A 12,483-nucleotide genomic window follows, 5' to 3' on the forward strand; every position below is an offset into this window, starting at 1 on the left:
TCACAGAGCTCCTTCTACCTCTGCCTCCCAAGTGCTGGGATTATAGGTGTGTGCCACCACGCATAGCAGCCTCACCATTTCTGCATGGATCTGTGTTCTCACTGACCACTGGCCATTCTTTCTGGGTCTCTGTCCCTTTTTTGATCTCTCTCTGTCTTCCCCTCTGAGTCTCTAATCTCTCTCTATTCCCATCTCTCTGGATCTCTGACCTCTCTCTCTAGGTCCCTGTCCTCTCCTGGTCCCCTGGCTCTAGTTCCCTCTTAAAAGACCCATCTCTCCCTCTATCTCTTTTTGTTTTTTGAGGTAGGGTCTCACTATAGCTCCGACTGACCTGAAATTTACTATGTAATGTAAGGGTGGCCTCAAACTCACCATAATCCTCCTACCTCTGCCTCCCAAGTGCTGGGATTAGAGGCATGTGCCACCACACCTGGCTAAGACCCATCTCTTTTATGTAGGACCAGCCTCCCTGCCCTGTGTCCCATCACTGCAGATACCTGACTGGCACTGGGGGCCGGTGCCAAGGTTTCCGGGCGCACACCCTCACATAATCCTTCTTGTTGACATTCTCCAGGAACTTTACATACAGGCGCTGGTACCGGTTTTTTGCATCCCCAAAATACCCCAAATACTGTGGAGTAAAGAAGACTGTACTTGAAAAAAATCCACCCTCCAGCCGGGAAGGTTCCCACCCTACCCTGCCCTGGGCCACCTGGGCTGAGGACCCCTTCCAGAAGCACCTTACACTAGGGGGGGTCAGGGTCATGCAAGTAGGGGGTCCTGATACACAGTACTCTCCTCCAAAGCCCACAATCCTCCCCACTATGTGGGCTTACATTACTGGTGGCACAAAACTGCCTCTGGCCATCCTTGATCTCTGGAGTGAATTTCTGCAGAAGGGCCTTCTGGACTCGCCAGATGGGTGGGGGCTCACGACCAGTCTGCAACGCCAGCTGAGGAGGAAGAGAGCCAGAGATCAACTGGGTCAGTCCCATCCTGGCCCTGCTGGCCTCCCGTCGCCTTATATAGATAATGCAAAGCTACGCTGCCTGGGTGTGGTGCTACAAATCTCAGCACTCAGGAGTTGGGTCAGAAGGGTTGAGAATTCGAAGCCAACTTGGCCACCACAGCAAGACTGTCTTCATAAACCAAAAGCAAAACAAAATAGAAAATGCAGTTCCTACAAGCCAGCCAGCCAGCACTGTGCTGAATCTTTTGGCCTCAAGATACCTTCAATCCTGGAGTGCAGGTTGAATCTGGCCATGTCCTCCATTACCAAGCTGAAAGATTGTCAGACCTGGGGATGCAACCCAGGGCCTTATGCACACTAAGCAGATGTTCTATCAGAGCCATTAGGCAGCCCCTCACTGTGAATTCTAGACAGGCACTTTCCTGCTAAACCATGCCTTGCAGATCGTTTTTTACTTAAAAAAACAAGTATTATTTGAGCCAGGCATGGTGGCGCACACCTTTCATCCCAGCACTTGGGAAGAAGAGGTAGGAGGACTGGCCTGAGTTCGAGACCACCCTGAGACTACATACTGAATTCCAGGTCAGCCTGGGCTACAGTGAGGTCCTACCTCTAAAAACAAAAACAAAACAAAAATATATGTATATATATAATTTGCATTTAAATGTACATGTATGAGAAGGCCAGGCCTTCTTGCCTCTGTAATGAATATCAGATGCTTGCACCACTTTCTGCATCTGGTTTACATGAATTGCTTGAGTATTGAACCTAGACCGGCAGACTTTGCAAACAAGTGCCTTTTAAGGCCATCTTCCCAGGCCCCTCTTTTTTTTTTGGGGGGGGAGATTTATTTTTATTTATTTATTAGAGAGAGAGACAGATGAGAGAGAGAGAGAGGGGAAAAAAAAAAAGGGCATGTCAGGGCCTCTAGCCACCATACCAAACTCCAGACACATGCGCCATGTGCATCTGGTTTACATGGGACCTGTAGAATTGAACCTGGTACCTTTGGCTTTGCAAGCACGGGCCTTAACTGCTAAGTCATCTCTCCAGCCTGCAGGGGCCCTCTGAGTCAGGGTCTTGCTAATTTGCCCACAAGGAACTCAAACTCACTATATGGCTAAGGCTGACCTTGAAATCCTGATCCTTCTGCCTGTGCATGCCAAGTGCTGGGATAAAAGGTGTGTACCACCATGCCCAGGTTGGCCTTGAACTTTCAATCCTTCTGAGTCAGTCACCTGAAAAGCTGGGATGACAAGACTGTGCCATCAGGCCCAATCTCCAGCTGATACACTCCTGAGTAGCAGACTTGTTCTCAGACCACAGGGTTTCCTTTTTATTTGACTTAAGCAATAACAAGGCCTGGGCACATGCCCACCATTTGTGAGTTGCTAGAACTTGCTAGACACTGGTCACAGTGATGAACACTGACGAGCTGAATTCTACCCAGGTTCATATGCTGCCATCTCATAACTTGTTCTGAAAGGATGAGGCCGGTGAGTAGTCACTAGGTTAAGGGGTTTCAAATGACAGGCTTGTCCCCTTCTATATGGGGATACAGCCTACCAGGGAATAGCCATTACCACGTATAGAATTTGCTGGTATCTTAATCTTGGACTATGGGTCTCCAGAGCTGACAGAAACACATATCTGTTGTTCACAGGCTACCAATCTCTGGCATTTTGGTACAAATACTGAAGGGTTAAAAAACAAAAAACAAAAAACTGAAGGGTTGATGACCCCCACGAGGCCTGTTTCATGGGGGCCTTTATCACACAGGTAATAAGACAGACAAGTAAAGAAACAAAACGGCATGGAGAGGTGGTTCTGAAGTTAAGGTGCTTGCCTGCAAAGCTTAACAACCAAGATTCAATTTCCTAGTACCCACATAAAGCCAGATGCACAAAGTGGCACATGCGTCTCGAGTTGGTTTGCAGTGGCTGGAGACCTAGAGAGCCCATTCTCTGAGTTTATCTCTCTTCTTTCTATCTCTCTCTCTGCTTACAAATAAATAAATAAAAATAGCTAAAAATAAAATAAAAAGCAAGCAAGAAAAGAAAACAAAAAACTGGGCACAGTAGCACATGCCTTTAGTCCCAGCATGCAGGAGGCAGAGGTAGGAGGATCACCATGAATTCAAGGCCAGCCTGGGATTACAGAGTGAGTTCCAAGTCAGCCTGGGCTAGAATGAGACCCTTCCTTGAAAAAACAAAAGCATAGGCTGGAGAGATGACGGCTTAGCAGTTAAAGCACTTAGCTGTGAAACCTAAGGACCCAGGTTAGATTCTCCAGGTCCCACGTAAGCCAGATGCACACGCTGGCACATGCATCTGGAGTTCATTTGCAGTGGCTAGAGGCCCTGGTGTGCCCATTCTCTTTCTCTCCTAATAAATATGTAAAAAAAAATAATAATAAAAAGTAGAATGAAAAACCAAAAGCAAGGGGATATGATGGAAAGTGGAGTTTCAAAGGGGAAAGTGGGGGGGAGGGAGGGAATTACCATGGGATATTGTTTACAATCATGGGAGTTGTCAATAAAAAATAAATCAATTTAATAAAAAAAAGAAAAACCAAAAACAAACAACAACAACAAAATCAACATCATCAGGAATGGGTGGAAGAGCAATGGAACAGGAAAGGACACCTCACTTCTGCATTGGCCACACAAGTGAGCACTGTAGGACAGCACGTGGGAAACCTGAAGGACACACACACACCACACCTCACCACACACATGCGCGTCCAAAGACACATTCGGACATGAATATACACACACGCTGACATCCAGAAATTCCTGTATTTTTTCAGACATAACAAGTACCCTGTGAATGTTCTGAAGCAACCTCTCAGCTTCTGCACTTAACTACACTTTTACCACCCAAGTGTAAATTCCAAGACATTGTTGTTTTTTAGTTTTTTTTTTTAAGGTCTCACTCTAAGCCAAGGTTGACCTGGAATTCACAGTCTCAAGCTGGCCTCAAGTTCACAGCCATCCTCCTACCTCTGCCTCCAGAGTGCTGGGATTAAAGGCCTGCACCACCATGGCCGGCTGGATTTTTGAGATGGAGAGAGAGAGAAAGAGTGAGAATGGGCATGCCAAGGCCTCTAGCCACTGCAAATGAACCCCAGACACAAGTGCCACCATAGGCATCTGGCTTACATGGGACCTGGAGAATCAAACCTGAGATCTTAGGTTTACCAGGCAAGCGTCTTAACCACTAAGCTGCTAAGCCATCTCTCCAACCCTGCTTCCCCAAACAGAGCTGGAATGAATGGCATGCACTACCATACCCAATTTTTTTGAGATATTACTTTTATTGGACACGACTAAGATTCACTTTTACATTATTATAAACATTTTATAAGTAAAATTGTTTTCATTAAAAAAGAAAACATTTCCTGGATTTATCATTGTATAGAGGAAACAGGACATATAATACATATCCAGTACTAAGGATCAAACTCAGGGTCTTGTGCATGCTAGACAACAGCTCTACCACTGAGTTATTCTCCCAGCTTACAGTAACCAATTGTTTTTAAAGATTTTATTACTGAGCTGCAAAGATGGCTTAGCGGTTAAGCGCTTGCTTGTGAAGCCTAAGGACCCTGGTTCAAGGCTCGATTCCCCAGGACCCACGTTAGCCAGATGCACAAGGGGGCGCATGCGTCTGGAGTTTGTTTGCAGTGGCTGGAAGCCCTGGCGCGCCCATTCTCTCTCTCTCCCTCTCTGCCTCTTTCTCTCTCTGTCTGTTGCTCTCAAATAAATAAATAAAAATAAACAAAAAAAAAAGGAAAAAAAGATTTTATTTATTAAGATTTTGTTTGGTTGGTTATTTTTTTCTCAAGGTAGGCATTCACTCTGGCCCAGGCTGACCTGGAATTCACTATGTAGTCTCAGGGTGGCCTCAATCTCACGGCAATCCTCCTATCTCTGCCTCCTGAGTGCTGGGATTAAAATTTTGCACCTCCACACCCAGTTTATTTATTAAGATTTTTAAAACTTTTATTTTTATTTTATTAAGAAAGAGAGAGAGAGGCAGATGAAGATAGAAAGCATGGATACACCAGGGCCACTGCAAATAAACTCCATACACATGTGCCATATTGTGTATCTGGCTTACAAGGGTCCTGGGGAATCGAACCTGGGTCCTTTGGCTTCCCAGGCAAGCCCCGTAATGGCTAAGCCATCTCTTCAGCCCTGTTTTCAAAGTTTTAATAAAAAAGAAGCAAAATTGGAGAAAAAAAAATCCAGATTCAAGTGTTCAAAGGGATTTAGGTGGTAACTATAATTCACTAGCCACTGTGCCAGAAGCTTTACACTCAGCAGTAGCAAGTTCTGGAATCTATTAGTGATGTTTGCCATGGGTACCAGCTCCAACATGGTGGCCTATATGGTAAGTAATGGCTATGTCTTCTTGGCTGTGGAAAATCTGCTTCCTCATTCAGAGAAGGCCTTAGCTGAAGTCATACACAGGATGAGTCAGGCCCCCTGACCAGTCTTTTCTTCCAAGATACCACATCCTTCCCAGGGTTCAGGTCAGAGGCTCACAGATGGTGAATCCATTTCACACCACATCCTGCCCAGCTCCAAAACCCTTCCAGGGTTCCAAATGTGGACTTTTGTCACCATGCCTGGCAACTTACTTTTTATTTTTATAGAATATTTGTTTATGAGAGACAGACGGGGGGAGAGGAAGGAAGGAAGGGTGGGAAGAAAAGGTGCACCAGGGCACTGCAAACAAACTCCAGATGCATGCACCACCGTGTATCTGGCTTATGTGGGTACTGTGGAATCAAACCTAGGTCCTTAGACTTTGCAGGCAAGTGCCTTAACCACTAAGCCATCTCTCCAGTCCTTTTAATTTTATTTATTTTGGTTTTTCTAGGTAAGGTTTCACTTTAGCGCAGGCTGTCTTGGAATGTGCTATGTAGTCTCAGGGTGGCCTCAAATTCACAGCAATCCTTCTACCTCTGCCTCCCACGTGCTGGGATTAGAGGTGTGTGCCACAGGGCTGGAGAGATGGCTTAGTGTTAAGGCATTTGCCTGCTGAAGCCAAAGGACCCAGGTTCAATTTCCCAAGACCCACATCAGCCACATGCACAAAGTGGCACATGTGTGTGGAGTTCGTTTACAGTGGCTGAAGGCCCTGACATGCCCATTTTCTCCCTGTCTGCCTCTTTCTCTAATAAAATTAAAAAAAAAAAAAATTTAAAGGTGCTAAAGAGCAGGGCATGGTGGCACACATCTTTAATCAGGAGGCAGAGGTAGAAGGATGGCCATGAGTTCGAGGCCATCCTGCATCCTGAGAACAGAGTGTGAGTTCCAGGTCAGCCTGTGCTAGAGTGAGACCCTACCTCAAAAAAAAAAAAAAAAAAAAAAAAGAAGTATGTGCTACCACACCCAAATATTTTTAGATTTGTTTGTTTATTTAATTTTTCGAGGTAGGATCTCATTGTAGCCCTAATTGACCTGGAACTCACTCTATAGTTCCAGATTGGTCTTGAACTGAAGTCAATCCTTCCACTTCTGCTTCCCCAGTGCTGGTATTAAAGGGGTGTGTCACCATGTATAACAGTTTTTAGTTTTATGTTAATTTATTGATTGATTTATTAGAGAGAAAAGAGAATATGGGTGTGCAAGGGCCTCTAGCCAATGCAAATGAACTCCAGACACAAGCACCACCAAATGCATCTGGCTTACATGGGACCTGAACAATCAAACCTGAGTCCTTCAGCTTCACAGGCATGCACCTTAACTACTAAGCCCTCTCTCCTGGCCCAGTTTTTAGGTTTTTATTTTATTTTTATTTTTTTGACACAGAATCTCACTCTGTAACTCAGGTTGGCCTCAAGCAGTTGACAATCATCCTGCCTCAGACTCCCTTGTTGCTAGGATTACACCCATGACCCACCAAACTGGGCTAGGCAAGAGAATCAAGGAGTTCAAGGCCAGAGTGAGAAATATAGCAAAAAGAACATATATTGGGCTGAAGAAATGGCTTATTGGTTAATGTGCTTGTCTGCAAAGCCTAAGGACTCAGGTCTGACTCCCCAGAACCCACGTAACCTACAGGAACATGATGGCACATGTGTCTGGTGTTTTTATGTAGTGGCCAGAGACCCTGGCGTGCCCATTCTCTGTCTCTCTGTCTGTCTGTCTCTCTCTCATATGCCCATCCTCTAATAAATAATTAAAAAAAAAAGGCCATGTATCAAAACAAATGACAAAGAGAGCTTCAAGGTTCTACTTGCAGGAAGGTCAACCACAGAATGGAGGCTATGAGCTTATGAGCTGCGCATGGTGGCACACGCCTTTAATCCCAGCACTTGGAAGGTAGAGGTGGGAGGATTGCCATGAGTTTGAGGCCACCCTAAGACTACACAGTCAATTCTACATCAGCCTGGGCTAGAGCAAGACCCTACCTCAAAAAGACAAAAAAACAAAAAAAAAACAAAAAAAAAAACAAAAACAGAATGGAGGCTATGAACACAGGAATCTTTAATCCTCCCTAATGACTTCCATGTCCCTGCTAGCCTCCAGTCCTAGCAGCATGGAGCCTGTCTTCAAAGCATCCACCCATCCAGCTTCAGCACACCAAGTCCTCTACGACTTGGCTTCGTCCATTTTCCAAGCTTCAGTAACCTTGAAGGTCTAGCCACTCAGTCTAGCATTCCCACGTACTACAAACCTGCCTGCCACACCTTTCCTCATCACAGGGCCTTTGTTTGGCCTCTCCACCTCCCGTTTCATCTTCACATCCTCAAGAAATGGGAGTTATCACTCTTTTCATTTTTACTGAAGGGAGTGTTCAGAGGTAGGGTCTTCACTGTTGTCCTGGCTGACCTGGAAATCACTCTAGTCCCATGCTGGCCTTGAACTCACAGCAATCCTCCTACTTTTGACTCCAGAGTGCTGGGATTAGAAGCCTGAACCACTAGCGAGAGTTATCACCCTCTTACAGATGGGGACAATGAAGCAGACAGTGACGGGCCCAGTACTGTCCAAGTGGAAGCCGTTCCCTCTCATAGCTCTGGAAATGCATGAGGTCCAACCAACATCTCAAGAAGTGTAAAATGTAAAAGGCAGTTTGAAAGCTTAATACACAAAAAATGAATGTAAAACACCTAGTGATTTTTGCCTGAACAGTATTTCACACAAACAATCATTAATCATTTTTCTATATTGATTACATGTGGCAATATTTGACATTTGGGTTAAATAAAAACATTCCCAAACCTAATTTCTCCTGTCTTTACTTTTCACACATATAAGAGTAAGTTTGTTGTTGTTTTGAGGTAAGGTCTCACACTAGCCCAAGCTAACCTGGAATTCACTGTCTTACAGTGGCCTTGAACTCACGGTGATCCTCCTACCTCTACCTTCTGAGTGATGGGATTAAAGGCTTGCACCGCCATGCCCAGCTGGGAATAAGAAAGTTTTAAATCAACAGCTGGGCATGGTGTGGTACATGCCTTTTATCACAGCACTGGGGAAGCTGAGGTAGGAGAATTACAGTGGGTTCAAGGCCACCCTAAGCTACAGTGAGACCCTACCTTGAAAAGCCAGATGATCCCCCCAAAAAACAGCAAGTCTTAAATCAGTCACACAGGCTAGAGGCAAGGGTTATTAGTATTAGTTCCGCCTAAAATCACAGTGAGGGGCTTGTGGGCATGGCTCAGAGGTAGAGCTCCTGCCTAGAATCCACAGTGTAGGGAGGGTTAACGGTAGGACTCAGGCAGAATACTTGCCTAGGACGTTGGAGACCCTGTATTGGATCCCCAGCCTGACACACATACACAAATAATCATAGCCAGGCTCTTGGCGCACACCTTTGACCCCAGCAGTCAGGAAGTAGTGGTAGGAGGATTGCCATGAGTCTGAAGGCACCCTGAGAATACATTGTAAATTCCAGGTCAGCATGGGCTAGGGGGAGACTCTACCTTGAAAAATAAAACAAAAACAAATCACATAAATTATCCCTCCCTCCAATTTTTTTTTTTTTTTTTAAGGTTGGGTCTCACTCTGGTCCAGGCTGACCTGGAATTAACTATGTAGTCTCAGGGTGGCCTCGAACTCACGGCAATCCTCCTACCTCTGCCTCCCAAGTGCTGGAATTAAAGGCACGTGCCACTACGCCCAACTCCTCCAATGATTTTTTAAAAATATTTATTATTTTCTTCAAAAAGTTTTTTAATTTTTATTAACATTTTCCATGATTATAAAAAATATCCCATGGTAATTCCCTCCCTCCCCCCCAAATTTTTTATTAACATCTTCCATGATTATAAAAACTATCCCATGATAATGCCCTCCCTCCCCCTAAAAATATTTATTTATTTGAGAGAGAGAAAGGCAGATGACACAGAGAATGTACCTCTAGCCACTGCAAAGGAACTCCAGATGCACGTGCCACCTTGTGCATCTGGCTTTACATGGGTATTGTGGAATCAAACCTGAGTCTTTTGGCTTTGCTGGCAAGTGACTGAACTAAGCCGGCTATCTAGACCCGTTGATATTTTTGACACAGGTTCTTTTGAGCCTAGCCTGGCCTTGAACTTCTGATTCCCCATGCCTCCAACTCCTAAGTACTGGAATTACAGTAACCATGCCTGGCTTAGGTGACATTTTATTTGTTTTGTTTTCTCAAGGCAATGTCTCTCTCTAGGCCAGGCTGACCTGGAATTCACTATGTAGTCTTGGCATGGCTTTGAACTATGGTTAACTGTAGTACTACCAATACCAGTGCCACCACACCTGGTTTCTTCTGTTTATTTATTTTTATTTTTAATTTTTTTTGTTTGTTTCTTCTATTTAAAAAAAATCTTTTTTAGCCAGACATGGTGGCGCACACCTTTAATCCCAGCACTCGGGAGCCAGAGGTAGGAGGATCGCAGTGAGTTCGAGGCTACCCTGAGACTACATAGTGAATTCCAGGAGAGCCTGAGCTAAAGTGAAACCCTAGCTTGAAAAAAAAAAAAAGAAAAACAAAAACAACAAGAAAAAAATCTTTTTAGCCGGGCGTCGTGGCGCATACCTTTAATCCCAGCACTCGGGAGGCAGAGGTAGGAGGACTGCCATGAGTTCAAGGCCACCCTGAGATGACAGAGTTAATTCCAGGTCAGCCTGGACCAGAGTGAGACCCTACCTCAAAAAAACCTAAAAAAAAAAAAAAAAAAAACTTTTTATTTTTATTTATTTATTTGAGAGAGGAGACAGAATGAGCATATCAGGGCATCTAGCTGCTGCAAAAGAACTATAGACACATGCACCACCTTGTGCATCTGGCTTACAAAGGTCCTGGAGAACTGAACCTGGGTCCTTTGGCTTTGCAGGCAAGGGCCTTAACCTCTAAGCCAATCTCTCCAGCCCATCTTTCTCCTTTTTTTCTCTCTCTCTTTTTAAAATATTTTTATTGATTTATTCACAAGCAGAAAGAGAGAGAATGGGCATGACAGGGCCTCTAGCTGCTGCAAATGAATTCCAGATGAATGTGCTGCTTTGTACACCTGGCTTTACGTGAGTACTGGGGAGCTAACCTGGGTCCTTAGGTATTGCAGCCCCTGGCTTCTTTTTAAAAAATAGTTACTATAATTAAGTAAATAATTTATTTGAGACAGACGGACAAAATGAGTGCCCCAGAGCCTCCAACCACCGAGAAGGAACTCCAGGCACACCTGGCTCCTTAGTCTTCACAGAAAAGCAACTTAACTGTGAAACCATCTCTCCAGCCTATGGCTTCTTTAAAAAAAAAACTATTTTAGCCAGGCGTGGTGGGGCACACCTTTAATTCCAGCTCTTGGGAGACAGAGATAGGTGCATTGTTGTGAATTTGAGGCCACCCTGAGACTACATAGTGAATTCCAGGTTAGCCTGGGCTAGACAGCAAGAACCTGGCTCGAGCAACCAAAAAAAAAAAAGTTATTTGTGAGAGAAAGAGTGGCCATGTCAGGGGCTCTTGGCACTGCAAACAAACTCCAGACGCATGTGCCACTTTATGAGTCTGGCTTTACATCGGTAGATGGGAATTGAACGCAGGTGGTAAGGCTGTGCAGCAACGCCCTTAATAGCTGAGCCCCCTCTGCAGCCCCATGCACATGGCTTTACCTGGGTACTGAGGAAAATGAACCTGGGTGGCAGGCTTTGCAAAAAGTACTTTTAATGGCTCAGCCATCTCTCTGGCCTCTCTTTTCTTCCTTTCTCTTAGTACTTCTTTATTTGGGGGGGGGGGCGGTGTTTTGTTTTTGGAGGAGGTAGGGTTTCACTCTAGCCCAGGCTGACCTGGAACTCACTATGTAGTCTCAGGGTGGCCTCAAATTCACAGCAATGCACCTACCTCTGTCTCCCAAGAGCTGGAATTAAAGGTGTGCCCCATCACCTCCTCTGCTTCCTGAGTGCTAGGATTAAATGGCTTTCTTCTTTTCTTTCTGAGATAAGTCTTGTCATGTATTAAGCCCAGGCTGTCCACTGCCATTTTTGACCCCCCTGCCTCAACCTACTTAATGTTGAAATTAAAGGCCTGTGTCACAATACTAGTGAGCTGTTTTGTTCTGTTTTGACATAGCCTAGGTTGCTCTGGAACTCACTTTGTAACTGAAGAGGACCATGAACTAACTGATCCTTCTGCTTCCACCACCCAAGGCCTGGGTTTACAGGCACCCATGCTTTTGTTGAGACAGTCTTGCTATACTGCCCAGGCAGCTGTTTAACTCATAGGCTCAAGGATCCTCCCATGGCCTCGTGAGCAGCTATGACTACAAGCATGAACCAACAGTCCCAGCTCTACAATGTACAGGATTATAAAAGCAATAACCCCAGACCCAGCACAACAGTAAGGAAGGAATGGGTCGCAGACACTAATGGTGACATAGCTTGAATCATCTGGTGCTAGTAAAAACTAGCCCAGGCTGGAGAGAAGGTTTAACATTTAGGCACATGCCTGCAAAGCCACAGAACCCAGGTTCAATTCCCCAGGACCCATATAAGCCATATGCACAAGGTGGCGCGTGTGTCTAGAGGTCATTTGCAGCGGCTGAAGGTCCTGATGCACCTATCCTCTCTCTCTCTCTCTCTCTCTCTCCAATAAATAAATAAAAATAAAAATGTGAATTAAAAAAAATCTTAAAAAAAAAAAAAACTAGCTCAAGAGGGCTGAAGAGATTACTTAGCAGTTAAGGAATTTGCTTACAAAGCCTAAGGACAGGAGTTAATTTCCCCAGTGCCCACGTAAAGCCAGATACACAACATGATGCATGTGTCTGGAGTTCGTTTGCAGTGGCTAGAGGTCCTGGCACTCCTATTCTCTATCTACCTCTCTATTCTCTGTCTCTCTCAAGTAACTCAAACATATATATATATACATATATATATATAGTCCAAGAAAGTGGCTCCTGACATGTTCTGCATGGGATGTCAACCCCAGTCTGAGGCAGAAGAAATGTAGTCAAGCCCAGTAAACTCCAGGGCTGAGATGTGACTGCTCAGCCACCCTATCCTGCCTCCAGAGAAAGCACCT

At 44.9% G+C, this 12,483-nt stretch overlaps 1 protein-coding gene across 3 annotated transcripts in view; it reads right to left on the minus strand.

Moving 5' to 3' along the window:
- LOC101612935 (proline-rich protein 12) overlaps window positions 1-12,483 on the minus strand; it is a 56,142-nt gene that overhangs the window by 12,428 nt on the left and 31,231 nt on the right. For all 3 annotated transcript variants that reach the window (XM_045134426.1, XM_045134427.1, XM_004672238.2), the window contains 2 exons: window positions 837-953; window positions 498-631 (listed from right to left, as the gene is read on the minus strand). In XM_045134426.1, coding sequence (XP_044990361.1) covers window positions 498-631; window positions 837-953 — 251 coding nt within the window. The remainder of the gene's footprint in view (window positions 1-497; window positions 632-836; window positions 954-12,483) is intronic.

This window comes from Jaculus jaculus, chromosome 14 (assembly GCF_020740685.1).
Source record: "Jaculus jaculus isolate mJacJac1 chromosome 14, mJacJac1.mat.Y.cur, whole genome shotgun sequence".
Classification (NCBI taxonomy): domain Eukaryota; kingdom Metazoa; phylum Chordata; class Mammalia; order Rodentia; family Dipodidae; genus Jaculus; species Jaculus jaculus.